Raw genomic sequence first — 26861 nt, 5'->3', positions numbered from 1 at the left:
TTAATTAAATATTGCCAAATAATGACAAATATTTAATAAGGTCCATATTTTAAACCTTTATTTATATTTAGTTACCCAATACAAATGTCAACATAAATGTCATTTTTTTCCTAACCGACTTCTAAAATTCAGTTACGAAAAAATTGAAATGTCAAGGAGCCTCAAGTGCTTTAATCATTACAAAGAGTAATAAAAGTATAGACTGTATTTACGGAGTGCTTAATATGAAATTGATGTACTTCTTTTATGTGGGTGCATAAAGGTTGAGATTTTCCTTTGTCTTTTTGAACAATTAATTTTAGCATGTTGGGCAGTTCTCATGTGTTGTTGCTTGCTTCAAAATTGAGGAAAACCAAGTCACTGATTATCTGTCATTCTCTGATGAAATTTGGTGATGTGGTCTAAGGGATATGTAGAATTACAAAAAAAGGGATGTACAGACTGCATGTATGCACACCAATATAAACTATGCTCTTGGAAGCCTGTACTGTAGGACTTTCAGAGAAGACTCAGCAGACAGCTGTTGCAACATGAAGAGTAGACTGTCTCTTTGCATTTCCTCTCCAGGCAAGGAAAGGACTTGAGATCACTCAAGCACTCCATACAATTGCTTCTCATGTGGACATCATAACACAATGATCTGTGATAGCGTTAGAACTGTGGGAGACAAGGGAATAATTATTCCCCCCCCCCCAAATGCAGTCATCACCTTCAGAAAGACACTTACGTTTGAATAATTCCTATTCTAACCACTTTGGGAAATTGTTAGCTGCTTTTCAGTTATTAACAATCTTTGAATCAACACATTTTATAGCATTGGATGAATGCTATATTATGTAGCACTGGATGAGCGCTTTCATTATGCAGTAAAAGAAGTTTTAAATACAAGTTTAATTTTTTTCCTGTTGAAGTAAACAACAAAAGAGTAATTAGACTGATTTTGGAATGTTACAACTAAATTAAGGGTGTAGATCAGGGGTGAAATCCAGCAGGTTCTGACAGGTTCTGAAGAACTGGTAGTGGCAATTTTGAGTAGTTCAGAGAACCAGCAAATACCATCTCTGATTGTCCCCAGAGTGAGGTGAGAATGGAGATTTTTGCAATATCCTTTCCCTACAGGTAGGGAGGAAATGGAGATTTTGCAGCATCCTTCCCCTCCCACGCCCACCTAGCCACGCCCACAGAACTGGTAGTAAAATAAATTGGATTTCACCATTTGTGTAGACGGATTTGAAATAAGATTCTGTAATTAATTATAAGAATCTTTCCCATAGGAAAATGCTTTTATTTTGAATTCTGTTTTTAAAAAATTGACGGGATGAAATTTTGAAAATTGGATACTAAAGGAATCTAGAAAGAACAAAGATTACAATTAAAGGAAAAGAATACTTAAATTTGTCTTATTAATAGAGTGGGGGAAAATATTTTAACATTGAACACATTGAAGAACATTTTTGAACAAATGTAACTCAACAGACTTCAGAGGATAATCAGAACTGTAGAAAAAACAATTGCTGCCAATCTGCCTTACATTGAGGACCTGTATACTGCACAAGTCAAAAAGAGGACTGTGAAAATATTTACTGACCACTCTACTAAACAAATAATTCCCTCAACACTGTCAAACTTTTTACTAAGTCTGCACTTCTATTCCTACTATTTTTTCTCATCATTCCTATCACCAATTTCCTCCCACTCAGGATTGTATGAATGTAACTTATTGCTTGTATCCTAAGATTTTTATTAATATTGATTGTTTCTTCATAGCTTATTTGACCCCTATGACAATCATTAAATGTTGTACGACATGTTTCTTGACAAATCTATTTTCTTTTATGTCGCCTGAGAGCATATGCACCAAGACAAATTCCTTGTGTGTCTAATCACACTTGGCCATTAAATAATTCTATTCTATTCTATTCATGGACTTTTGCTGATCAGGACTGAACAATGAAGTTTTGAGGATTTGTTTATAGATAAGAGATGGGATACAGGAAGAAGAATTCATTTGTCCTATTTTAAGAGAAAGTGATAGATTACTATGTTTGTTTATACTTGTGATGGAGAGTGAAGTCATTTCTTTATAAATTCCTTATCTTCTTTACCATTATTTTCTTATCTGGTTTTCTTCACCTTCTATTTTCTATTTTGTGTTTTTTTTTTATTTGTATTTTTATGTTTAATTATGATTTTTCATAAAATTACCATTAAAAGTTTGCACTGTAAAGATTGTTTCCTTTCTCAAATTCTACAACCAGCAGTGTGGTTGGAGATTTGTCAGGAAATCTAATCTGTGTGGCTTTTATCTTTCTTCACTATGCAAAATAAAAATCACTTTCATAGATAAGGTTATAACAACACATATTGTTTTTGAAATCTATAATGTACTAAGAATTTATTGGGAACAAATTGTTTTCACATATTAAAATTCTGTTGGTGGGATTTCATTGTCTTTCAGGCTCTGGCTTGATGAATTTCTAGGCCTTTGGGTTTCAGTTCAAAATCTTCCACAATGGGAAGGGGTAAGTATTTTCTGCACTTCTTTTTACTACAAAGCTTATATGTAGATTGCTTATTTGTACCCTATGACAATCATTAAGTGTTGTACCTCATGATTCTTGACAAATGTATCTTGTCATTTTATGTATACTTAGAACATATGCACCAATGACAAATTGTGTGTCCATTCACATTTGGCCAATAAATAGTTCTATTCTGTTTTGTTCTGTTCTATTCTATTCTATTCTATTCTATTCCATTCCATTCCATTCTTTACTACATTCTGTCTGTTCCGAAAGGCCTTCTCTATCCTGTTTATGCATCTCAAGATTAGTTATTCCTTTTGTAAACATTGTTTATAATTATATTTATTTTTCCTCTTATTTACTCACCTCCCACCTGCTATCTTTTTCAATATCGGAGTGATTATCTGGGGCTATAGTTGTTGTTTTTTTGGGTTCCATTTCTTCTCTGAAGGAAACCTGTTTGCCAATTTTATGGGAATGTCTCTTATTCAGATATCTTATTTTTTATTAGCCTGTATAGAACATGAAAATATTTATTTGATTAACTGTACTGTTTAACTGTTTAATTATACTGTGAAATTTTAGTATTACATCTGTTCATTGTTCAAATACCCCTTGCAACTTTGTAGCTATTAAAGTAATTTTCTTATGGTCACTGCTTTGCAACTTTTCAGCTGCTTTATGATCCCATGGTGCATGATGAATATTCTGGACCTAGAAAATTACAGAAAAAAGCAGGAATAAACCTTAATGCTATACTGAATGTTGATGTTGTATCATGAAAATATGGTCTGTGCTTTTTTCTCTCCAGCATCTAGTCAACCTTTTTGCACGTTTGGCTACTGATAACATAGGCTACATCGACTGGGATCCCTATATTCCAAAGGTAATATTAAATATGAAAATACTACAGATACTAACAAGCAGTTTTAATTCATTCTGTATCTGTATCTCTTCGCTCACTTTTGTAGATCTGAATATAAGAAAGGTGTACCTTAAATATATTTATTACATTTAAAATATTTATCTTGTTAAATTTATTTTAACTAAATTTAAGTCTTAATTATATTTTAAGGATTTTTTTATTTATATAAAAGAAAAAATATAAGTGTTATTTCTACTTATTATTCCCTTTAAACTATGGTAATCAAAATTATCCCACTGGGGGGATAACTCGAGTATTTTGGAGGTTGGGTTTTGAAAGTGAAGGATCTGATTAATTTTATAGCAAAATTCAAATATTCATGGAATAGTTTTGTTATTTGTTATTTGTTGTTTTGTTATTTAATTTCACAATTTCCCTTTTCTACAGATATTTACTAGAATACTGCGTAGCTTGAATCTTCCAGTAGGAAGCAATCAGATGATGGTTCCACGATTCTTAACAAATGCTTATGACATAGGACATGCAGTTATGTGGATCACAGCTATGATGGTAGTATCTTTTTTCTTTTTCAAAAGTGCATTGAGGAAGGTGTATAGTTATATAGACATGTAAATAAATCGACTTACTTGACTTTTAAATTAATTACTACTTTTATGAACAACAGATTCATGAAAATAAGCAAGAGCTCAGATGGATGATTTATTTTTAAAAAGCCTGAATTGCAATATTTGGAACTATATTTGTACTATTCACAAAATAGCAATTACTGCTTTACAGGAACCATATGTCCTCAAGATGGTGAGGACAGTTCATAAAGACTCCCAGGAAAAATTATGGAATGTCTCTGTCCCTTCAGTTTTCAATGTTGAATGTCTATTCAGTATTCAAAAGAGAGCTTTAGAACAAATGGTCGGCATACCTTAATCACATTTTGACTATAATTTGGTAGTATGTGGATGACAGGTAACAGTGAAGGGCTACCAAAATTTTTACTACCACATGTGGGCATGGCTTATGCAGAATGCCCTGTACATTCTTTCAACCTCTTTCAGTGCAAATTGGGTGCAGCCTACCCCTGATAGATAAATTGTTTATTCTGATTAATAACTTGTTTAAATATTACTGGATAATTGCATTAGAGCTTCTTAGCTATAATTGTGAGACCATACATATAGCGGGAAGGGATCAGGCAAAGGAAAGATTGCCTACAGAAGTTGCTTGTTTTCTCTCTCTCGCCCCATCTTCAGAGGAGAGATCAGGGACATAGGAATTTCCTAAGCCAGTCACATTGTGTGCCTATGTCTCCCAGCCTAGTTGCCATGCGTGATTGCATTGCTTTTGATATGAACAAGACAATAATTAGGCACTTGAGCATTGCACAAAAGTGATTAGGAGGGCAACCAAGATGACTGGCCTATAAATTTTACAAATAAACAAAGGTAAAAGGTGTAAAACTGAGTAGTTTTGTCTTTCCAGTCAGAAAGCACAGTTGCGGAGATGTGATTTCCCACTTAGCGAAGCTTTGCTTAAGACAAAGTTGCTTATCCCTATTAAGTGAGAGCTACCTGTAATGGTAATCACATGAATTGCAAATTCTGGCATTGTTTTAAAGTTACCTTTTCAGGTCCATTTTAAATTTAAATAGTCACTGAACGAGGCAGTCAGTAAGAAAGGTGTATCTTTACATTGCATTTATTGTAAACATCTTTTTTCTACAATGAGAACAGGATCAGTAGCCCACTCAAACAATAAAAAAGAAAATGAGAGATACTTATCAGAGAAGATGTCATTGTTCAACCCTTCTCTCACATTTATATCTCCTTAAATTATGTTTCTCTGAACTTTTCATCTGGCCTGTCCTTCAAAAACTACAAAAGAAAGATTGAACGGGTCCAAAGATGGGCTACAAGAATGGTGGAAGGTCTTAAGCATAAAACGTATCAGGAAAGACTTAATGAACTCAATCTGTATAGTCTGGAGGACAGAAGGAAAAGGGGGGACATGATCGAAACATTTAAATATGTTAAAGGGTTAAATAAGGTCCAGGAGGGAAGTGTTTTTAATAGGAAAGTGAACACAAGAAAAAGGGGACACAATCTGAAGTTAGTTGGGGGAAAGATCAAAAGCAACATGAGAAAATATTATTTTACTGAAAGAGTAGTAGATCCTTGGAATAAACTTCCAACAGACGTGGTTGGTAAATTCACAGTAACTGAATTTAAACATGCCTGGGATAAACATCCATCCATTCTAAGATAAAATACAAGAAATAGTATAAGGGCAGACTAGATGGACCAGGAGGTCTTTTTCTGCCGTCAGTCTTCTATGTTTCTATGTTTCTAAGGAGAGTGCGGGAAACGTGAAGCAAATTGTCACCCCGGAGAGCGACACTGGTGAAGTTGTAAGTCAAGGACTTAACAGTTCACTTGAACGATGATGATAGTTCAAGCCATTTCCACCTGGTCACATGACTGGCAAGACACTCCTACCTCAGTCACATGACCATCAAGCCACACCCACAAAATAAGCCACACCTACAGTGTGGCAGTAAAAATTTTGGCTGCCCATTACTTCTTGTGATAGCTATTTTACAATTAACTTATATTACAACTTTGCTTTTCTGGAGTAGAATATCATTCCTCACATATTCTACATGTTAGAATATGGAAGCCATAACTTTGATGTCTGAAAAAGGTGGGCATATTAAACCTGAATTTAAAATGGAACTATAGATTTGAAATCGTATTAAATAGCTGTGTTACCTCTGTTTTTGGATAGGGCGGCCCAAGCAAGCTTGTTCAAAAGCATTTGGCTGGATTATTCCAAAGTATTGCATCTTTCTATCATCCCTCAAATAATGGTCGCTGGTTGGTAAGGATATGTTTATCTTCTCTTTAAATCTTGTCATCAAGACTTTAAATTTTGTGTTGATATAGAATTTTGTCAAACCCATTTTTTCAGGCACTAATTTCAATAAAATGTCCATGCTAAATATGATTTTTAAAACATTCTAAGAGCAACAGCAACTCTTTTTCCTCCATAGTGCCAACAGTTTACATAATGCTGATAGGAAACAGAGTTAATTCATTTGCTTTTCCAGAGATGCTATGGATGCAGAACTGTAAAAAAGATGGGGAGTAGTAGCTGGTGTCATTAGAACAAAAATGTTTTTTATGTAAAATTAAATAAAGAAAATGTGACTATTGAACAGGGTTGACATACTAGCAGTGTTCCAATACCTTAGGGGTTGCCACAAAGAAGAGGTAAGGTATTCTCCAAAGCACCTGAGGGCAGAACAAGAAGCAATGGGTGAAAAATAATCAAGGAGAGAAGCAACTTAGAACTAAAGAAAAATTTCCTAAAGAGAAATTAATTTAGAGGAATATTATCTAGTGAATGAGTTTGGGGTGATAGGTATCACAGAATTGAGGAAGTATGGGAAAACAATCTGCTTCTCTCAGTAGATATCTATCTGCTATGATAGCACCAAGAAAAGAATGGAAGAATATTGTTGTTCTGCCTGACATCAAATCCCCACTGTTTACTGAAGGTTCTGGTCCATCTGTCACTATGCCCAATACATAAAATATCTTCAAAAAAAGACAGACATTGCTGGCTGCTGAATAAGGGTCTAGATTTACTTTGTTTAATATACAGAATGCAGAAATCAAAATAGTTTTGGCTCTTTTCCTTGTTTCTAATTAACTGGAATTAATTTTGTTTCTTTTCTTTGGTAGAATAAGCTAATGAAGTTACTTCAGCGTCTACCCAGTAGTATAGTCAGAAGACTGCATCGTGAGCGTTATAAGAAGATGAGCTGGCTGACTCCTGTGCCCGATAGCCATAAGCTTACTGATCAGGACATAACAGAATTTGTAGAATGCATTATACAACCTGTCCTGCTGGCAATGTTTAGCAAAACTGGGAGTTTAGAGGCAGCCCAAGCTTTACAGAATCTTGCACTAATGCGTCCTGACTTGGTAATCCCACCAGTACTTGAAAAGTGAGTACTACCTAAAAACCCGAGAAAGTTTTATCTAGTTTTTAAATGATTAGGAAACATTATTCTAAATCAGTATTTTTCCATATCTAAACCACCATTTTCCAAGTGTATGGATTTCAGCTTCCAAAATTCTTAGTCAAGATTGTATTGGCTGTGGAATTCTGGGAGTTGAAGTCTATATACCTCAAAATTATTTGTTTTAAATCATTGTCCTTTTTGCTGCAATTTTAAGAGAATCTAGCTTTACTGCTTGTGTCTCTGTGTATTTACATTTTGAGATGTATGCTTTAGTTACTGCAATCTTTTATTACTTATTTTATTACTTACTTTTAAAAATATTCATGCTGCCATTTTTATAAAAACACAGTTTAAGAACTTTTGACAAGATCAAGTTTAAGTACAGTGATCCCTCGATTTTCGCGATCTCGAGCTTCGCGAAACGCTATATCGCGATTTTTCCCACCCGATGACGTCACTCTCTTCCTTCCTTTCTCATCTTTCTTTCTCTCTCTCTTTCTCTATCTTGCTTCTTCCTCTCTCACACTCTCTTCCTCCCTCTCTCATCTCTTTCTTTCCTTCTCTCTCTTTCTCTATCTCTCCCCCTCTTGCTGGCGGGCGGCGGGCGAGCGGGGGCATCAGCGAGGAGCCGGGGTTTCCCCTTTGCGTGGGCGGCTGGGAAACCCCGATCTTCGTCTGCTCGCTGCTGCTGCGCCGAGCAGATCAGCTGCTGGGCGGCCGAAGGAACCTTCTCTGGGTCTTCCCCCTCTTGCTGGCGGGTGGGCGAGCGGCGGGCATCAGCGAGGAGCCGGGATTTCCCCTTTGCGTGGGTGGCTGGGAAACCCCGATCTTTGTCTGCTCGCTGCTGCTGCGCCAAGCAGATCAGCTGCTGGGCGGCCGAAGGAACCTTCCCTGGGTCTTCCCCCTCTTGCTGGCGGGCGGGCGAGCGGCGGGCATCAGCGAGGAGCCGGGGTTTCCCCTTTGCGTGGGCGGCCGGGAAGACCCAGGGAAGGTTCCTTCGGCCGCCCAGCAGCTGATCTGCTCGGTAGCGCAGCAGCAGCGAGGAGCCGAATCGGGGTTTCCCCTTTGCGTGGGCGGCGGGGAACGCAAACTCTACCATCTACGCATGCGCGGCCATAGAAAAAAAAGGGCGCGCATGCGCAGATGGTGTTTTTACTTCCGCAACCCTACATCGCGAAAAATAGATTATCGCGAGGGGTCTTGGAACGGAACCCTCGCGATAATAGAGGGATCACTGTATACATTTCCTCACTTTGAAACTTCTACCCTTCCATTTTGATTGGCTTAAACAAGAGCAAATACCATTTACGAGGTGGAAAAAATGTGGCTTTGACAGCATATCTTCTCTGGTCCCTAAAGTTCCTCAAAAATGTATACGGTCAAACATTTTGGGTCCTTTTTGAAATTGACATTTTAAAACTCCTGAATTTTTTTCTGTGACTGTTCCGTTTCTAGAATGGAGTCTTCCACATGTTCCACAAAGCTTATTATAGCCCTTCAGTCAGCAGAAGTTAAGAGACCTACAATCTAATTTCATTGTTGTTATTTCTTAATGTTTGCATTTTAATACCCTGTTTTCCCCAAAATAAGACATCCCAATAATAAGCTCAATTGGGCTTTTGAGTGCATAGCAATATGACCAAGCACTTATTCCAGGGTCTTATTTTGGGGGAAACACGGTATTTAGAAGAAAATGTAATTGAAATCACATCTTATTCTGATTTTTTAATATTTCCTAAAGTTGAGTCATTGAAACATAGTACTTGTAATTTCTGCAAGTGGAGTAATGTAATATTAAAAATGGAAAAATTAGAAAAATGCTTTGAACATAGCTCATGTTTGGCTTATCTTACAAGCACTTGTAAGTAAAACATCTGAACTGTTAAAAATCTTTTGTTATTTTTTTTCCCATAGAACATATCCCGCACTAGAGACATTAACAGAACCTCATCAGCTGACAGCTACATTAAGTTGTGTAATTGGTGTAGCTCGTAGCCTGGTATCTGGGGGCAAGTCATTTCCTGAAGGTCCAACACATATGTTGCCTCTCTTGATGAGAGCATTGCCTGGTGTGGATCCAAATGATTTTAGCAAATGCATGGTGAGTGTAATAATTTCACAGAGTGGTTGCAGTTAGATCTCTCTTATGTCACCTAAGACATGGCCACAGTTTTCCATAGATTTCTTTCTTTTATATTTCAGCCTCTTCCTTATTGCTTATTTGCGGGGGTAGAGCATACAACAGGAGGAGCACATAAGGCATAAGCTAATTGCAGTCTTTTTCAGTTTATGTGCTTTCTACTAAATCACAGTTGATTTCTCAGCATAATTTACATCTCCCTTAGTACCATTAGGGTTCTCTGCTGTTCCTGATCTTTATAATCATTTTTAAATGATGACCTGCTACAAATAAAAATAGAAAAAATATTTTACAGTAATAACTGTGGACCTTATATGGGGCAACCCCCCCCCCCCCCATTTCAATACAATTAAACATGTTGCATGGTTAAAAATTCAGAATTTTGATGCATGCCCAGCTGCCAGAATAGTAAGGTGACAAGAATAAAGAATTTACTGGAAATTCAGGGCAAATGATGGCAAGCGTCTATGTGGGACTCTGATGATTTGGAGGGATTGTAAGGAAGCCCCCTCTGCCCCGCCCTTCCCCATGCTGTAAATGTGTTTTGCTTTTCAGTATTACTATGTTTAGCTATGGTGTCTTTTCCTGGGGAACCATTTATTGGATTTAAGCTTTGTGAAGATAGATTCATGGTTAATAGTTAGAATACAGATCCCATCTATTGTCTTGTATTCAGTTACCTGGTCATTGTTTGCCCATCGATAGGAATAAACAACAAAACATAAAACCATAGGTTCAGAATTGTTTAGACATCACCTTTGCCCTACATTTGTGGTTGTTAGGTCTTTAAAAAACACTGCCAATTTGCCTTCTGGAAAATGTGTATTTATAACAAGCTATGCCTGTCATGACAACTGTTTTATGAATGAGAATCTCTTCTTCCAACAGCTGTTGGATAGTGAAAGCTTATATTTTTTTCTCAAAATTCTATTCACCTAGAAAGACTGGCAACCTCTGCTTTAGTGTATATGGGAGTATGAATAGAAGACATTAAACACAGTTTAATTTTGCACTAAGTGTAATCTTTGTATCTGAGATGTGGGAATATCAGTTTTCCCTCCCTGTAGAGTTTTGTCATATGATATTTCAGATATTTGAAGTGATTTATCTTCTTTTTTATATTAATATGTATAATCAGGCACTAAAATTTGTTTGCATTCTTTATTAGATCACATTCCAGTTCATTGCAACATTTTCTACTCTCGTGCCTTTAGTGGATTGTTCATCAGTACTACAAGAGAGAAATGATCTCACAGAGGTATCAGTTATAAAAGATATTTGCTAAATTAAACTTCTTGTGAAAATGTTCAAGTACAGATAAGAGCACATAGAATTTAGAAGAATATTAAAACATTTTGCTGCTTGCACTTTGTAACTATATAATTAAGGTTTTCAGTTTAAGAGAAAACAAACCAGAAGTAGTAATTCAGCAGGTTCTGACCAGTTCTGGAGAATCAGTAGTGGAAATTGTGAGTAGTTTGGAGAACTGGAAAATACCCATCTATTCTCTGCCTCCCGAGTCCCAACTGATCAGGAGGAAATGGAGATTTTAAAGTATCCTTCCCTGCCACGCCCAACAAGTCACACTCGCCAAGCCACACTCGCAGAACCAACAGTAAAAAAAAAATTGAATCCCAGCACTGAAACAACTATATGGTCTAAATTTACTAACAAATTTTATTTTGTTTTTATTTATGTTCCCTTGATTTTGATGTTGGTATTTTGAATATTTACAGAAATTGAGATTTGTTTGTTTTGAATAATGCAAGAATTGTGTGAAGAACTTTGGAAATTACATTATGATTTACATGCAGTAGGGGGAAAAAACTTTTTTTGTATTTTGAAATTGTAGGTGGAGAGAGAACTGTGCTCTGCTACTGCTGAATTTGAGGATTTTGTACTGCAGTTTATGGACAGGCAAGTAGTAATCATGCCAGTGATGTGACAACCCTATATAATGGCTTGTACACTGCAGTTGTATGTTTCATACTAATCTATATTTTGTAGTTTGAAAGCTATTCTGATGGAAAAAATATGAGTCGAAAATTGTCAGAGAACTGGATAAGTACTGTAGTTTGACTGATACTTTTTCAACAAAGTTTATAGGCAACAGTATTTTTGAATAGGGTATCTAATGATAGCCATGTAGCTGGGTTTTTTTTCTTTATAATGGCAAAATACAATTAATTTTCCTTTCTCTCACCTTTATGATATAAAAGACCACATTTGAGATATTTAAATTTCTAAAGACTGAAGCAATTTCTCTCTTCTCTTTGCAGTTTTATAGTTTGACTAATTTATTTTGTTTTCTTGAATTTTTTTTTTTGGGGGGGGGATGCTGAAAATCATTTGAAACACTCATTGTCAGTTTATCAAATAAAAGTAAAGATAAAAAAGCAGACAGATACGGATAGATAGATAAATAGATAGATAGATAACTAACAATATTTTTAAAATTAGACTGCAAATCCCTATTCTTATGAATAAATAAAGAAATTGTTAAAAAATGAATTGATTTCTGGTCTTCCTGAGTTTGTTGGCAGAAATGATTGAGGGAGCATATGCAAATTTTATAGCATACCATCAAAAACAATATTGTACTTCAGCCCATACAAACAATAAAAAGACTTGTGGTGGTTTCGTGTTTTACTTATTATGCTATTTGATTGTTGTTTTTCTGTATAGATGTTTTGGACTCATAGAAAGCAGCACATTGGAACAAACAAGGGAGGAGACTGAAACAGAAAAGATGACTCATTTAGAGAGCTTAGTGGAACTAGGACTATCTTCTACATACAACACAATCCTCACACAGTGCTCAAAAGAGATATTTAAGGTATTTTTCATCAAAGGGAATGAATATAGAAGTCACAGTTTGCTTTCTGTCTTAATTTTCTTAAAGCCAAAGCTTCCGAAACTCTTTCAATTTTAATCATCTTGTTTGGAGTTTGACCAAAGAAATATAATTTAAGATGCATTCATGGTATAAAAAAAAAATTGAACAATGAAAATAAGTATATTGATCTGGGATTCAAAAAACAGTTACACCCAAAGACTTGGGCAGGCCTAATAGACTTCTTTATTTTGTTTTTTTTTAAATGTCTCTAAGCCAACATTGACTGATCTTAACAAGTTTAGTAAGATTAATATTTGTATTATTATTATTATTATTTTTATTATTATTAATTGGATTTGTATGCCACCCCTTTCCGTGGACTCAGGGCGGCTCACATACATAGTAAAACAATTTGATCCAATATGACTGAGTAGTCACAGAAGTCAGTACAAGGAAGCTTTTACCTTTAGTTTTGTTCAAAATAGCATGTCATGTCAGAATCTGTGAAAGTTGTCCCAAATTTAGAACTTGGAAAATAGCAGAGCTGACTTGATACTCCTGCAGAACATGAAGCTATAGACAAAGATCTTTAGGTCTAAGTAGTTGTTTTTTGCAATCAGTACTAGAGCATCTGACTTTTGTAATGGAAAATCTATATCTGGATCAGTGGTAGGACTTTTCTTCTGCTATGCTTACATTGTATATTGTATATGCAAGGTTTTATTTTGTTTTTTGTGGGGAGTAATATTCAACTAGTTAAATCATCACTAGTGTTTTGACATTGCAGCTCATTTATAAATATCTTGCTGGGATAAGAAAATGCCATTGATCCAGAAAATAAATAAATCCATCCATCCATCCACCATCCACCATCCATCCCTATTTTTCTATCGAGTCATCTGGTATACCCAAATATAGGAGGGAGCATGATGCTTCCGTTTGCCTTTCAGTCCCACTCCAGGGGCCATCCAGACACAAACCATATTTTCCAAACTTGCAAAGAACTGATGAAGAAATAAAGGGAGACTAGCATAGATCTATTTCAAGCTATTTAGCTCTCATGAGCTAGCCATACCCTTTTGGATTCCCTGGCTCAGCTGATAAAGGGAGGAGAACCTGTGGCTTAGTAGGTAAAAGCCCTGCCTAGCAAGGCCCAGGTTCGAATCCTAGAAGGGTATGGTTAGCTGATGAGAGTTAAATAGCTCTAAATAGATCCGTACTAGTCTCCCTTTATTTCTTTATCAGTTCTTTGCAAGTTTGGAATACATGCATACATACATATATTTGTTTTCGTAGGTTTTCACAGATACAGATATGTAGGTCTTGACATATTTGGGTTTCTTCCCGTGTAAGTTTCAGAGATTCCTGGTGATGTTTCGACAAGGTCCCACTCATCATCTTCAGGCTGGTGCTTTTGGCTTTGTGCTTTGTTCGCCCAAGAATCTGTGTGGGTGAGAGAGAGAGTATGAGTGTGTGTGTGTGTGTACGCACGTACGTGTGTATGTCTCTCAAGTGTAGAATTGGAGAATCCAACAGGAACACACAAATGGTGATTACATATTATTGTGCCTAATAACTTTGCAAAATTCACCTAATAATGGCTTCTGGAACTGCTGTCATAAGATGTAATTCACATGACATCACAGTGTAAGACCACCTGACATTGTTTCAATTATTACTGTTAATATCTGTATCAAGTCAACTGATGTCTATGTTCTGCCATACAAAACAACACAGTTCAAAGCCAATCCTTTTTCTTCTTAATCTGTCCATTAATGCAGTAATATTATATGCTGTGTAATATTTTGAAAGATGAATGTAAAGGATACAACAGATTTAGCCTGAATCCAGGAAAATAAATGCACAGTAGGTTTCTTTAAATTGTTGCCGTACAACTGATTGGTTCATAAGTCACAAATTAGATTGGAGCCATGGCCGCCCAGGGGTTAGAATGCAGTACTGCAAGTCAACTTGCTACTACAGGAGTTTGATTCTGAACGGCTTAGTCTTTCATCCTTCCGAGATCAGTAAACTGAGGACTCGGATTGTTGGGGGCAATATGTTGACTCTGTAAACTGCTTAGTGGGAACTGTAAAGTACAGTGGTACCTCAAGATACGAACCCCTCATCTTACGAACAACTCGTGATACGAACCCGGGGTTCAGAAAAATTTTGCCTCTTCTTATGAACTTTTTTCGAGTTACGAACCGGCGTTCGGAGACTGCTGGGAAGCCGCGCGGCTGTTTTAAAAGGTGACAGCCGGGCGGCGGGGCTTCCCAGAAGCCTCCCGAATGCCGGTTCGTAACTCGAACAAAGTTCGTAAGAAGAGGCAAAATTTTTCTGAACCCCGGGTTCGATTCGGGAGGTTGCTGGGAAGCCCCCCAGCCCGGCTGTCACCTTTTAAAACAGCCGCGCCGCTTCCCAGCTGTCTCCCGAAGCCGAACGCGGAAGTTCGGCTTTGGCGTTCGGCTTCAGGAGACAGCTGGGAAGCGGCGCGGCTGTTTTAAAAGGTCGCAGCCGGCCTGGGGGGCTTCCCAGCACCCCCCCGAACCCGGATGCTGACCTGCTACCTCGCGGCGTGCCCGCCGCCGGCCCGATCCTGCGCCTCCTGCTTCCCCCCCCCAGCCAAAAATACAAAGGCGGTCTGCCGCTCCCGCGGAGCAATGGGAAGCTGAAGCCGCAGGCGGTTTCAGCCTCCCTTTGCTCCACGCTGCTCCGCCCTGCCTGTCTTTGTGTTTTTGGCTGGGGAGGGGAGCAGGAGGACCTTCCTGACTCCCTTCCCCCAGCACTTCACCCAGGACAACAGGCAGGGCGAAGCAGCGTGGGGCAAAGGGAGGCTCAAGCCTCCTTTGGTGGTGGCAGCCGGCTTCCCGGTTTCTGAGTTTTGGGCTTGCACGCATTAATTGCTTTTCCATTGATTCCTATGGGAAACAATGTTTCGTCTTACGAACTTTTCACCTTACGAACCTCCTCCCGGCACCAATTAAGTTCGTATCTTAAGGTACCACTGTACTATGAAGCAATATATCCAAGTCTAAGTGATATTGCTATTGTTTGATTATATTTTGGTTTCTAGATATGCTTATGTACAACTCATGATGAATGGTATTAAAAGCTGCTGAGTGATCTAGAAGAATCAGGTTGAATCTGGATAACCTCACAAGTCTGTCACTTTTTTAGATTTTCCCAGCCTGTATCTAGCCTTCAATTCTAAATAAATGTGAAGGATTTTATCCCTCAGATGTTTTGCAAATTTGTTTTAATAACCTCATCATTAATCTTCCACCTTATTACCCCACAAGGATACCTTATCAGTGGTTCTCAACCTTTCTAGTGCTGTGACCCCTTAAACAGTTCCTCACGTTGTGGTGACCCCGAACCATAAGTCTAGTGCCAATTCTTCCAACAGAGCTTTAAGCTGATTGGCAGAAGTTCAGAAGGACATCCCCACTGTAAACGCCTGATTGGTCGGATTGTAAAAATATGTTCTGAAGCATCAGAATAGAAGCTTTATTTCTTAACACCATGGAAAATTTGTCTTTTCCCATGGTCTTAGGCGACCCTTGTGAAAACAGTCGTTTGACCCCCCCAAAGGTTAAGTGGTTAAGAACCACTGCCTTAAATAAAATTGGATATCCACAAATAAACGTACAATTGTATTGGCATTGTATTGCTCTTGTCCAATGTTTAGTGATATTTACACTTCATTGCCATTTCCAGGTGTTTCTTTTGCTGTTTCAATATATTAAAGAGTACCTTTTTATCACCAGATAAGAAGCCACCAATGTACCATCATGACAAAGAATTGAAGCCACCTCCTTACTCTAAAGATTCATTAGGGTCATGACAGATTTGATTATGACAAGGGACTGGTGTCCCTTACCCTCAGATCATATAAAAAATGTTTCAAGAGAAAAACAAGAGCTACCACATGGCCTTGCATTCTCGTAGGTCCATGATGATCTGGACTTAGTGACTCTTCCAGTCAAGACGCAGGTTGAAGTCCCTCTTTATCATGACAATCTATCATCAATCCAGTGTTGAGATTCAGCACTTTCTGCATGGATACCACAGTGTCCAACTGCAACAGGGAGGACAGTACTACAGTAGCCATCTCAACTTGTCCCTCAAGCTCATCCTCACAATGATTCCCACCATAGAGTTTTCTGTGTCTTAGAATGGTACTTCCTGGTTCCATGGGTATGACTCCTAGATTTCATGCCAAAAATGTTTTATCTATCACTAGTTAACAATACTTAAATGTTGTCTTTTCTGACATTATTTCCTTGTGATAGCCATGCATAAATCTAAAATGGGAACAATGTAATTCTCAGTATTGGTGAATCCAAGTATAACTTTAGATCAGGATTCATAATTTGTCCATGACACAATATTTTGGTTTAGTCATTTCATACATTTTCTTTCTTTTTCTTTTTGTATAGGTCGCCTTGGAGAAGGTTTTCAATTTTGCTGTCTCAAATATTTTTGAGACAAGAGTGGCTGGTCGAATGGTGGCTGATATGTGCCGAGCTGCAGTGAAAGTAAGACTTTATTTTCCTTCTTCTCTTCCTTCTTCTCAGTTAAGATCTAACAATAACTTCTCTGTTTTGGTAACACTAGGATGTTTTGCCAGTTCATTAGCTCTCTCTGTCTCCTATATAGGCTTTAGATAGAGTATTCTTTATTTGTTTTTTCCTTTGCAGAATCAAGGCCATTCAGTAGAAAAGATTTGTATCTTTGCTGTAGAATGCTCATTATTTTGTCAAAATACCTAAATGTAACATTTGGTTCTGTCTGACATTTCAGTGTTGTCCAGAGAAGTCTTTGAAGCTTTTTGTACCCCATTGCTGCAATGTTATAACACATCTTACTCTCAGTAAGTTTCAATGATCTAATGTTGTAACTTGTTTATACAATGGAATATGTATATGTAGGTGTATATTGCCTGTCAAAAATTTGAAGTATTTTATTTGTAGTTATCTGCAAAAAGGTCTGTTCTGGAGAAGGAATATTTTGGATGATTCCAGAATTTACTGCTCTTCCTTTAGAACGTAGCTATCTAGCTATTCTATCAAAGCCCAGAGATTTTTGGAACAAAATATCTAGAACTGGAAGTAACTTCTAGCATTCTGAGCATGTTCTTCCAACAGCTAGAGACAACAAATACAGTATTCTGATATATACTATACATTAATTTTATTTTCAAGAGATGGAGACCAGTTGAAAACTACCAAGTAAACTTCCATTGCTCAATATGTATTTGAATGGGGTCCTATTTCACTCTACTAACTCCTATTTCACCATACTAACTCCTATATCACAGTAACTTTGATGGGTTAGGATAAGAGAAGAGATTGGTACAGGGTCATTTAGTTATTAATTCAATGATTCAATGTCCCTGATCCAATTTTTACCGCTATATTATATTAATGTAATACAACAGTAGAACAGACAAATGTTTGTTTATTATTATTCATAGAGGCACAAAGTGCATCCATGTCTCTAATATTCAAGAGAATGTTAGAGAATATGTTTAAGTGCAGAACGCTGATTTCAAAACAGTAGATGGGCTCAAAACTGGTAGGCTTCCTTTAGTAGAAACATGAAGCAGTGCATTTATATGAGGGAACTCTGGCTGTAGTACTGTTCTTGCCTTAAACAGTTTATTCTTTATATACAGTATAAGCAATCATATTTCTCAAAAGCTAATTGTATGCCTTTTGCTTAAATAATAAGATTTCTCAGAAATCAAAATTGGAAGCAATTCAAGGCAGACAAGGAGGCTTAGGTATTGAGCATTTCACTCATTTTGGGGGAACATGCTAATTTGGGAAGGGAAATATATTGTGATGTAGCTTCTGAATGATGGCTGGTTTGAAATTTCTCATAGCATTATTAGGCAGCCAGTTATATAAGACAATATTCAGACTGCTTTGTAGAGGTAACTTATTTAATTTTTATCCAGAAAAGGAGTGTAAAATAATATAGATATAGATAAAAAAACAATTAAAACATAATCTATATGTATTTGTCATCCTATAACAGAAGACTCATATGAACATATGTCTTTATACATTAATATAATTTTTCCATTTTCTAATTGAATCAAAAACATTTCATAGCGTAGCTTGCTTTATGAGTAGAACTCTGAATGTTGGTGTCTACGTATACTGCATCATAGTAACATTGAGGTATAATATATTTCATATTTAGATGATGATGTGTTACATGATGAAGAATTAGATAAAGAACTCCTCTGGAATCTTCAACTTCTATCAGAGGTATTTATGAGAAATCCTAGCTTTAATTTTTAATATAGTTTATTCATGTTTTAATTTTAAATATATGATATAACAAACTAATTTCCTTATGATGAACATACTTAAGGCCAAAACTACTTAACTAGACTTGTGTGCTTGATTGAATCATTACATCACTTGCAAAGCATACAAATCTAAATAAACTAAACTAAACTAAAGCTCCTATAGAGAAGAACAGTTGAGTTTTAAATCTGATTTGAGAGAGGAAATATAATAGCTTGAAGTTCTAAATCTAATAATGAAAAACAGTAGTGTTGTTTTCAAGTATTTTGTGTCTCTCTACTTGGGAATTAATTCATAGAAACGTAATTTTGGAATGGATCTTGTTATTCAAGTCCAATCCTTTCCAGGACATGAATCCTGATATAACCCAAGAAAAATGTCCAATATTTTCTTGAAAATCTCCAATGATAAAGCACCATAACTATAGGAGACATGCTGTGCCATTGCTTAATAGCTCTAATGTTGAGGTAAATCCTCTCTCTTTATTTCCATTTTGGATTTTCCTAAAGCCTATATTTTTAGTTTGTGTCTTGCACTTAGGAGTTACGGAAAACAAATCCATGTTCTCTTCTCTGAAAATAATCCTTCAAGTATTGGAAGAGTATTCTCAACTCCCTCTCTTATTTGGCGAGAAACAATTTCGTTAACTGTTCTTTATGGGATTCAGCCTTCCATCATCTTTTTTTTTGTTTTCTTTGCACTCTTTCTTTTTGATCTTCATTTCTCTTCTGACTCCCCTTCCCCCAGTAATTTGGCGTCTGACAGGTTAAAATACTTCAGCCATTTTCCTGTTTCTCATCATTATTTTGCCATCTGCTGCGACCAGCGGATTCTGCTTCCTTGACTTTCTCTTGTTCTGAACATATTCAAAGAACAGTTTTCATTATTTTTGGCATTCAGTGCCAGCCTGAGCATATTCTGAGTTTTTCTAACATTATCCTTATTAATATGGGCTGTTCCTTGATGCTCTGTTTTTGTTATACTGTATATCCCTTTCTATTCTTCAAACAAGCTATATTTCTCAGCTTATTAGCTCTTTATATAGTCACATTGGTTTCCTCAAGTGTCTCCTATTTTTTCTTTCTCTTTGGTAGGTCACATTTGGTAGATTGAGTTTGAGCCTTAGGATTTCCCAACCTTCTATTCTATTCTATTCTATTCCATTCCATTCTATTCTATTCTATTCTACTGTATGTTGCAATGGTCATAAATGCTGATGGTTGTGATGTGCCCAAATCTTAATCACATGAATGCAGGGAGGCTGCAACAGTCATAAATGTGAGGATCGGTCATAATGTTACTTTTTCAGAGTTATCCTAATTTCAAATGGCTATCCTAATTTCAAAAAAATACATCAAATGTCTCTTCTGAAGTATACATTCACATAAATTCTGTTTGTGTTTATTTCTGATATTTTGACTTTTGCTAGATCACTCGTGTGGATGGGAAGAAGTTGCTGCCATACAGGGAGCAGCTTTTGAAGATTCTGCAACGAACCCTCCATTTAACCTGTAAGCAGGGTTACATTCTGTCTTGTAACCTACTGCACCATCTTCTTCGTTCTACTACACTTATCTACCCCACAGAATACTGCAGTGTGCCAGGTGGTTTTGACAAGCCTCTTTCTGAATACTTTCCTATCAAGGCAAGGATTTTAACTTACTTAGGACTAGAGAATTTGACTGCATTTAAAAAAATAAAAGTAATGAACAATTACTCTGTTGCATTTCCTCAAAGGCTATCCCAGCTCAATAGCATGGAAAGTGTAAGTGAAAGATGCTATAAAACTAAAAATATGCAATGTCGATTTTATCATCAGTATATTTTATTTTTGTTTATTTGGATGCTGGCACATACCATCTTGAGGGGATGGGTGATGAAAATACATTGTAATTAGTAGATAAACAACTGCAGATTAGCTTAAAATTACAGGAAATCATTAGGTAACATTCCCTATTCTACTAAATAATAAAATTGAGATAGTTCTTATTTCATAAACTAGGTAATATTTTTCCATTTTATTTTTAAAAGATGTTTTAATATTATAGAATAAATCTGTAGCGGAATGACTATCAGAACCTGAGGGCAGAGTTAAAAGGGGGAGGGATCAGCCTAGAATCTCAACATAGCCATACATGAACTAAGTCCATATTTCCCTGTGTGCAGATAATGACAATGCTAAGCATCAAGATGTAACTGAATAATTATAGTGATATTTCAGACTGCTTAGAAAGGAACTTGAAAACATATTTTTCCATACCTTGTTTATATTTATTTCTATCTTAAAGTAGCAAATGATCAAGTAGTAATGTGATTATAGGCATGGCAGGGATGAACATACACTGAAGGAAACTGTTTTCAATGGGAAGAATTAAGAAAATACTATTTAAAAATCCAAATAATTCATACATCTTAAAAATGGATTTTGCCAAATGTTACTGTTATGTAAAAATTAATATGCTAAATTTTTAAAAACCTATCATGAGAGTAAAGTAAATAAATCCTCAGAATACTGACTACTAAAGAAATGGACATATTTTGTTTTTTGGAACAGATTGCCCAAGTCAGGAGAAAATCCTAATTGAGGTTTCTATAGAATAGAATGACAGATTGGAAAACATTAACTTAAGTTCCTGTTTGCATATCATTTTGGATAAACTCCTTGAAATTGGCACACGATACCATCTATCGAGTTTTATGGTTGCTATTTATAGTTAGCTTTTGTGTGGCATACTTAAGAACTGCAGTGATACCTCATTTTACAAACTTAATTGGTTCCAGGACGAGGTTTGTAAAGTGAAAAGTTTGTAAGATGAAACAATGTTTCCCATAGGAATCAATGGAAAAGCGATTAATGCGTGCAAGCCCAAAACTCACTCCTTTTGCCAGCTGAAGCACCCATTTTTGCGCTGCTGGGATTCCCCTGAGGCTCCCCTCCATGGGAAACCCCACCTCCGGACTTCTGTGTTTTTGTGATGCTGCAGGGGAATCCCAGCATCGCAAAAACGGGTGCTTTGCTGACAACGGAAGTTTGGAGGTGGGATTTCCCAGCGAGGGGAGCCTCAGCGAAATTGCAGCATCACAAAAACATAGAAGTCCTCGAAACCCCACCTCCGGACTTCCGTGTTTTTGTGATGCTGCAATTTCGCTGAGGCTCCCCTCGCTGGGAAACCCCACCTCCAGACTTCCGTTGTCAGCGAAGTGCCCATTTTTGCGCTGCTGGGATTCCCCTGCAGCATCGCAAAAACACGGAAGTCTGGAGGTGGTTCCCATGGAGAATCCCAGCAGTGCAAAAACGGGCGCTTTGCTGGCAACAGAAGTCTGGAGATGGGGTATCCCAGTGACGGCGGCTTGGGTTTGTAAGGTGAAAATAGTTTGGAAGAAGAGGCCATAAAAATCTTAAACCCTGGGTTTGTATCTCGAAAAGTTTGTATGACGAGGGGTTTGTAAGACGAGGTATCACTGTATTTTACTCTGTTTATGGTTCCAAGCACATCTAAAAGTGCTGGGCTTGACCTCAAAAGCAGTGAGCGGAATGCAACCACCGGATTTAACACATGATTATCCGCCCACTCCATCTGAATTAATGTGCCGTCTTTTCCTTAATGAATCTGACAAGGGTTTCTCAGGAGTTCTCTCTGTTATTAAACTTTTTCTGTCTTTTGTATAATTATATAATTGGAAGTTCTCTAGCTTAATTTAAAAATGGTTTGAGTTTATGAAATTATTTTTTGCTTTTTATGCTATAGCATTTCTCAACTAAGTTAAGTTGGGAAAAAGAAATATAGTTTGTTTTTTAAAAAACCCATAAATATAAATCTTTAAAAAAAAAAAAGTCTAACTGGTGACCAGAATAGGCTATTGTTAATTAAATATTAATATTCTATTAATTCATCTCTTGCCAAGTCAAGCGTTTAAGATCCTTTTGCCTAAAATAAGAAAAATATCCATTGTTGTGACATAATTATTTTTTAATTTTGCTAAAGGCAAAATGCACACCATTGTGTTGTTTTTACAGGACTGGGGTAAACCTGGTGATCTACAGAATCTTGATATTCAGTGGCATGTTCCTTCATCTGAAGAAGTTGCTTTTTCTTTTGAATTGTTGGATACTTTTCTCCAGCCAGAGCTTGACAAATTGGAACAGTATTCAGATGGAAGTCTTGAAATGTCCAGGTAAGACAGATTCATTACTGACTAAATTGTTTTTTCAAGTTTAAATAAATGAATATAACTTAATTCCTGAATAAACTAATGGAAATCTACTCAAGTAGAGGAATCATGGCTACATTAATTTCTGTTTATTTATTTGCAATATTTGTATATCAAGTATGGTTTGTCATATCTAATTGGGAAGGCAAAAAACAGTTGGGAATAAGCACTCCCATAGATACTCATGTTCTGACCTTATGTTCATCAGCAGAGATCATGGAAATAACCACTCCAAATTTTTACCCTTGTGATGAAGAGCATTCACCTGGAAATCTAAATTATTCTCACTCTACTGTATTACTTTTTAGGAAGGCCATTAAAACTTGCTATTTCAGGGATTGACAATTTATTACACACACACACACACACACACATGGCATTGAAGTATTTCTCTAATGTTCCCAGCCTTTATTTAGGGGTAGTTTACATTTTGTATTGTCATTTTTATTATTTCTAGTCTTATTTATAGATGTCAGTTTTATCAGAATAACGAAGTTGGAAAGGATCTTCGAGATCTTCTAGTCCAGTGGTTCCCAACAGTTTTTTAGTTTGCCCCCACCTAAGCATCTCTTAAAACTTGATCCCCTCCCCCATGACATATAGTTCTTACTATTCAAAAAGTGAACTTTTACTCATGCGGAGGAAGCCTAAAAGGCCATCAATGTGGTTTAAACAAGGTTCCAATTGCCCTCCTGAGGGGCATGTGCTCCACATTGGGAGCCATTAGTCCACATCCCAGAAAAAAGTTTTATACAATGCTCAGAATTTCCAGGGATGATAGCATATAATATAGACCAATGATGGTGAACCTATGGCATGAGTGTCACAGGTGGCACACGGAGCCATATCTGCTGGCACGTGAGTTGTTGCCCTAGCTCAGCTCCAACATGCATGTCTATGTTTGATTGCACACAGGCTCTGCGAGGGTGTTTTTGGCTTCAAGAGAATCTCCTGGGGGGTGGGAGAGGGCATTTTTGCCCTCCCCAGGCTCCAAAGACTTCTCTGGAGCTAGCGAAGGGCAAAACATGAGCCTATTGGGCCCACCAGAAGTTGGGAAGCAGGCCATTTCCGGCCTCCAGAGGGCCTGGGAGGGGCGGTGAAAGCTGTTTTTTCCCTCCCTAGGCATTGAATTATTAGTGTAGGCACTTGCGCATGTGGGATAGCGTATGTGCATGCTCTTTCGGCACCTGGGGAATAAAAGGTTCGCCATCACTGACATAGACAGTTGAATCAATCCATCAAATAGGTTTGATTGTTGAACAATAAATTATTGACAAATGCATTATGTGATTTGGCCTTTGAAATAGTGGTTTGCTTGAGCCTTCAGATAAAATAATTCAGCAACTCTGTTTAATAGGATTTTCTAACATTGTTATGGAGGTCAGGTCTCAAAAGTGATGCCTCGTCTTACGAAGTTAATTGGTTCCGGTACGAGGTTTGTAAGGTGAAAAGTTTGTAAGATGAAACAATGTTTCCCATAGGAATCAATGGAAAAGCGATTAATGCGTGCAAGCCCAAAACTCACCCCTTTTGCCAGCCGAACCGCCCGTTTTTGCACTGCTGGGATTCCCCTGAGGCTCCCTTCTATGGGAAACCCCACCTCCGGACTTCTGTGTTTTTGTGATGCTGCAGGGGAATCCTAGCAGAGGAATCCTAGCAGAGGAATCCCAGCAGCGCAAAAACGGGTGCTTCACTGGCAATGGAAGTCCGGAGGTGGGGTTTCCCAGCGAGGGGAGCCTCAATGAAATTGCAGCATTGAAAAAACACGGAAGTCCTCGAAACCCCACCTCCGCACTTCCATGTTTTTGTGATGCTGCAATTTTGCTGCCCACCTCCGGACTTCTGTTGTCAGTGAAGCGCCCGTTTTTGCACTGCTGGGATTCCCCTGCAGCATCGCAAAAACACGGAAGTCCTGAGGTGATGTTTCCCATGGAGGGGAGCCTCAGGGGAATCCCAGCAGCGCAAAAACGGGCGCTTTGCTGGCAATAAGTCCGGAGGCGGGGCATCCCAGTGGCGGCAGCTTGGGTTTGTAAGGTGAAAATAGTTTGGAAGAAAAGGCAAAAGAATCTTAAACCCCGGGTTTGTATCTCAAAATGTTTGTATGACGAGGGGTTTGTAAGATGTGGTATCACTGTATTTTGAATGCTTTTTAGTGAAGTATAATTAACATTTACTTTCAGAGATGATGTTCAGCAGTGTCTTACTATAGTACACAATTGCCTTATTGGATCGGGAAACATGCTGCCACCTCTGAAAGGAGAAAAAGTGGCTCACATGTAAGTAAAATTTTCTTTTTATATACATGATAAGTGGAATCATTTAGATAAAAACATCAACGTAGAAAGGATTCTTAAAATGTGCTTTGAGAATTATTCATCTAATATTGTACATAATAGAAACTTACTATAAATTAGATGATTTTTCTTTTTTTACTTTCCAATCCTTTCCAATGACATTGAAATTCCCTGATGATCTCCCATTCAACTATTAATCAAATTCAGGCCTGCTTATAGTTTTAAAGCAACGGCACTTGTTGTTAGTACTTATACAAATGCAATCCTAAGTACCAGAATAATCAAGAAGTTATGCAGCTTCATTATTATTGAAATTCTGTCTTCATTTACCTTCAAAATGTAGAAAAAATATAAATTAAAAGATATAAGATTATGACTCTTAATCTTTAGGAATGTAACAATAATTGCTGTTTTACAAAATTAAATTCATTGCATCAAGAGTTATTTTTAAAGAATATATATGTATTGTATATCATGCAGGGTTCCAAGTCTAGTGTCATTGGAAGAGATCAAACTCTATACTGGTGTTGAATATGGTAAGTTAATGCCATTGCATAATTAGTGGAAAGAATTGCTATTACTTAATTTGCTTTTTATTTAACCTCTTATTTCTGTTTTTTTCTGTGAATCTTAAGAAAAAAATGATAATAATACCAGTAATAATTTTGTTGAGTTTAATATTGCATACTGCAAGACTCAACAACTCTGGGTGGCTAACAACCATCACATTCATTACAATAACATCAATAAAAGCTAAAGATAAAATATGTAAACTATATACTGTATATGAGCTGGCCCAAGCAGGACATGAAAGCTGTCAATGTGAAGAAGTTCCTTACAATGTGCAGAGTTGGACAGGGTCCTGTGAGTGTCAAAACCCCTGCCCTGGACAAAAACACAGAGCTTCTAGGGGTCCATCAGTACAATGGTAGACTACTGAGAGAATGTCTGAGGCAGCAGCAGCATGGGAGAAAATTCAAGCAGAGGAAGTACCATGGCAAGATAGTACTGTGTATGGGATGTACCATTGACAGTTAGCTGGGGTGACATGCATTGGGAAATACTGCCAGTGACTGAAAAGGGCTGACCTAAAAGACAACATTGTGGCAATGATCATGGCTGCACAAAAACAGGCACTAAGCACTAGATCCATAGAAGCAGGGGTCTATCATATTAAGCAGGACCCAAAGCGCAGACTGTGCAGAGGGGCTTCAAAGAAAGTACAACATGTAAGGCCAAGATGTAAGATGCAGGCAGGAAGAGAATACACTGAACATCACAACCAAGTAGCTGGCATTGCGTACAGGAACATATGTAAAATATATAGGCTAGACCCTGATGGAAGATTCCCCAGAAGGTTATGAAGAATAAGAAGGTTAGAATCTTGGGTGACTTCCTGATCTAGATAGCCAGGCAGATAGTAGCCAGTCAGCCAGACAGGTGGATACTAGCCAGGCATCCATGGTCATAGGCAAGGACAGTAATAGAAATAGTTCTAGCAGTGCTCAGTGCTTGCAACATCAGGATGAACAATAATGAAAAGATGGAGAAGTACTAGGACTTGAAGGAGGAATTAGAGGGGTTATGTAAAATAAAGGCCAAATGGTGGTAAGGAGCACTTGGG

At 37.3% G+C, this 26861-nt stretch overlaps 1 protein-coding gene across 3 annotated transcripts in view; it reads left to right on the top strand.

The window, feature by feature from the left end:
- The window catches only part of PSME4 (proteasome activator subunit 4), a 98339-nt gene that overhangs the window by 30401 nt on the left and 41077 nt on the right, over nucleotides 1-26861 (top strand). For all 3 annotated transcript variants that reach the window (XM_070734736.1, XM_070734737.1, XM_070734735.1), the window contains 16 exons: nucleotides 2459-2522; nucleotides 3337-3411; nucleotides 3838-3960; nucleotides 6190-6282; nucleotides 7149-7414; nucleotides 9347-9533; nucleotides 10741-10830; nucleotides 11425-11489; nucleotides 12258-12408; nucleotides 16851-16949; nucleotides 17215-17284; nucleotides 18622-18689; nucleotides 20161-20376; nucleotides 22750-22907; nucleotides 25124-25219; nucleotides 25718-25773. In XM_070734736.1, the coding sequence (XP_070590837.1) occupies nucleotides 2459-2522; nucleotides 3337-3411; nucleotides 3838-3960; nucleotides 6190-6282; nucleotides 7149-7414; nucleotides 9347-9533; nucleotides 10741-10830; nucleotides 11425-11489; nucleotides 12258-12408; nucleotides 16851-16949; nucleotides 17215-17284; nucleotides 18622-18689; nucleotides 20161-20376; nucleotides 22750-22907; nucleotides 25124-25219; nucleotides 25718-25773 (1877 nt within the window). The remainder of the gene's footprint in view (nucleotides 1-2458; nucleotides 2523-3336; nucleotides 3412-3837; nucleotides 3961-6189; nucleotides 6283-7148; nucleotides 7415-9346; nucleotides 9534-10740; nucleotides 10831-11424; nucleotides 11490-12257; nucleotides 12409-16850; nucleotides 16950-17214; nucleotides 17285-18621; nucleotides 18690-20160; nucleotides 20377-22749; nucleotides 22908-25123; nucleotides 25220-25717; nucleotides 25774-26861) is intronic.

The sequence above is a fragment of the Erythrolamprus reginae genome, chromosome 1, assembly GCF_031021105.1.
Source record: "Erythrolamprus reginae isolate rEryReg1 chromosome 1, rEryReg1.hap1, whole genome shotgun sequence".
Taxonomy (NCBI): domain Eukaryota; kingdom Metazoa; phylum Chordata; class Lepidosauria; order Squamata; family Dipsadidae; genus Erythrolamprus; species Erythrolamprus reginae.
Note: the sequence above shows the minus strand (reverse complement) of the source record. Positions and strands in the feature narration are given on the sequence as shown.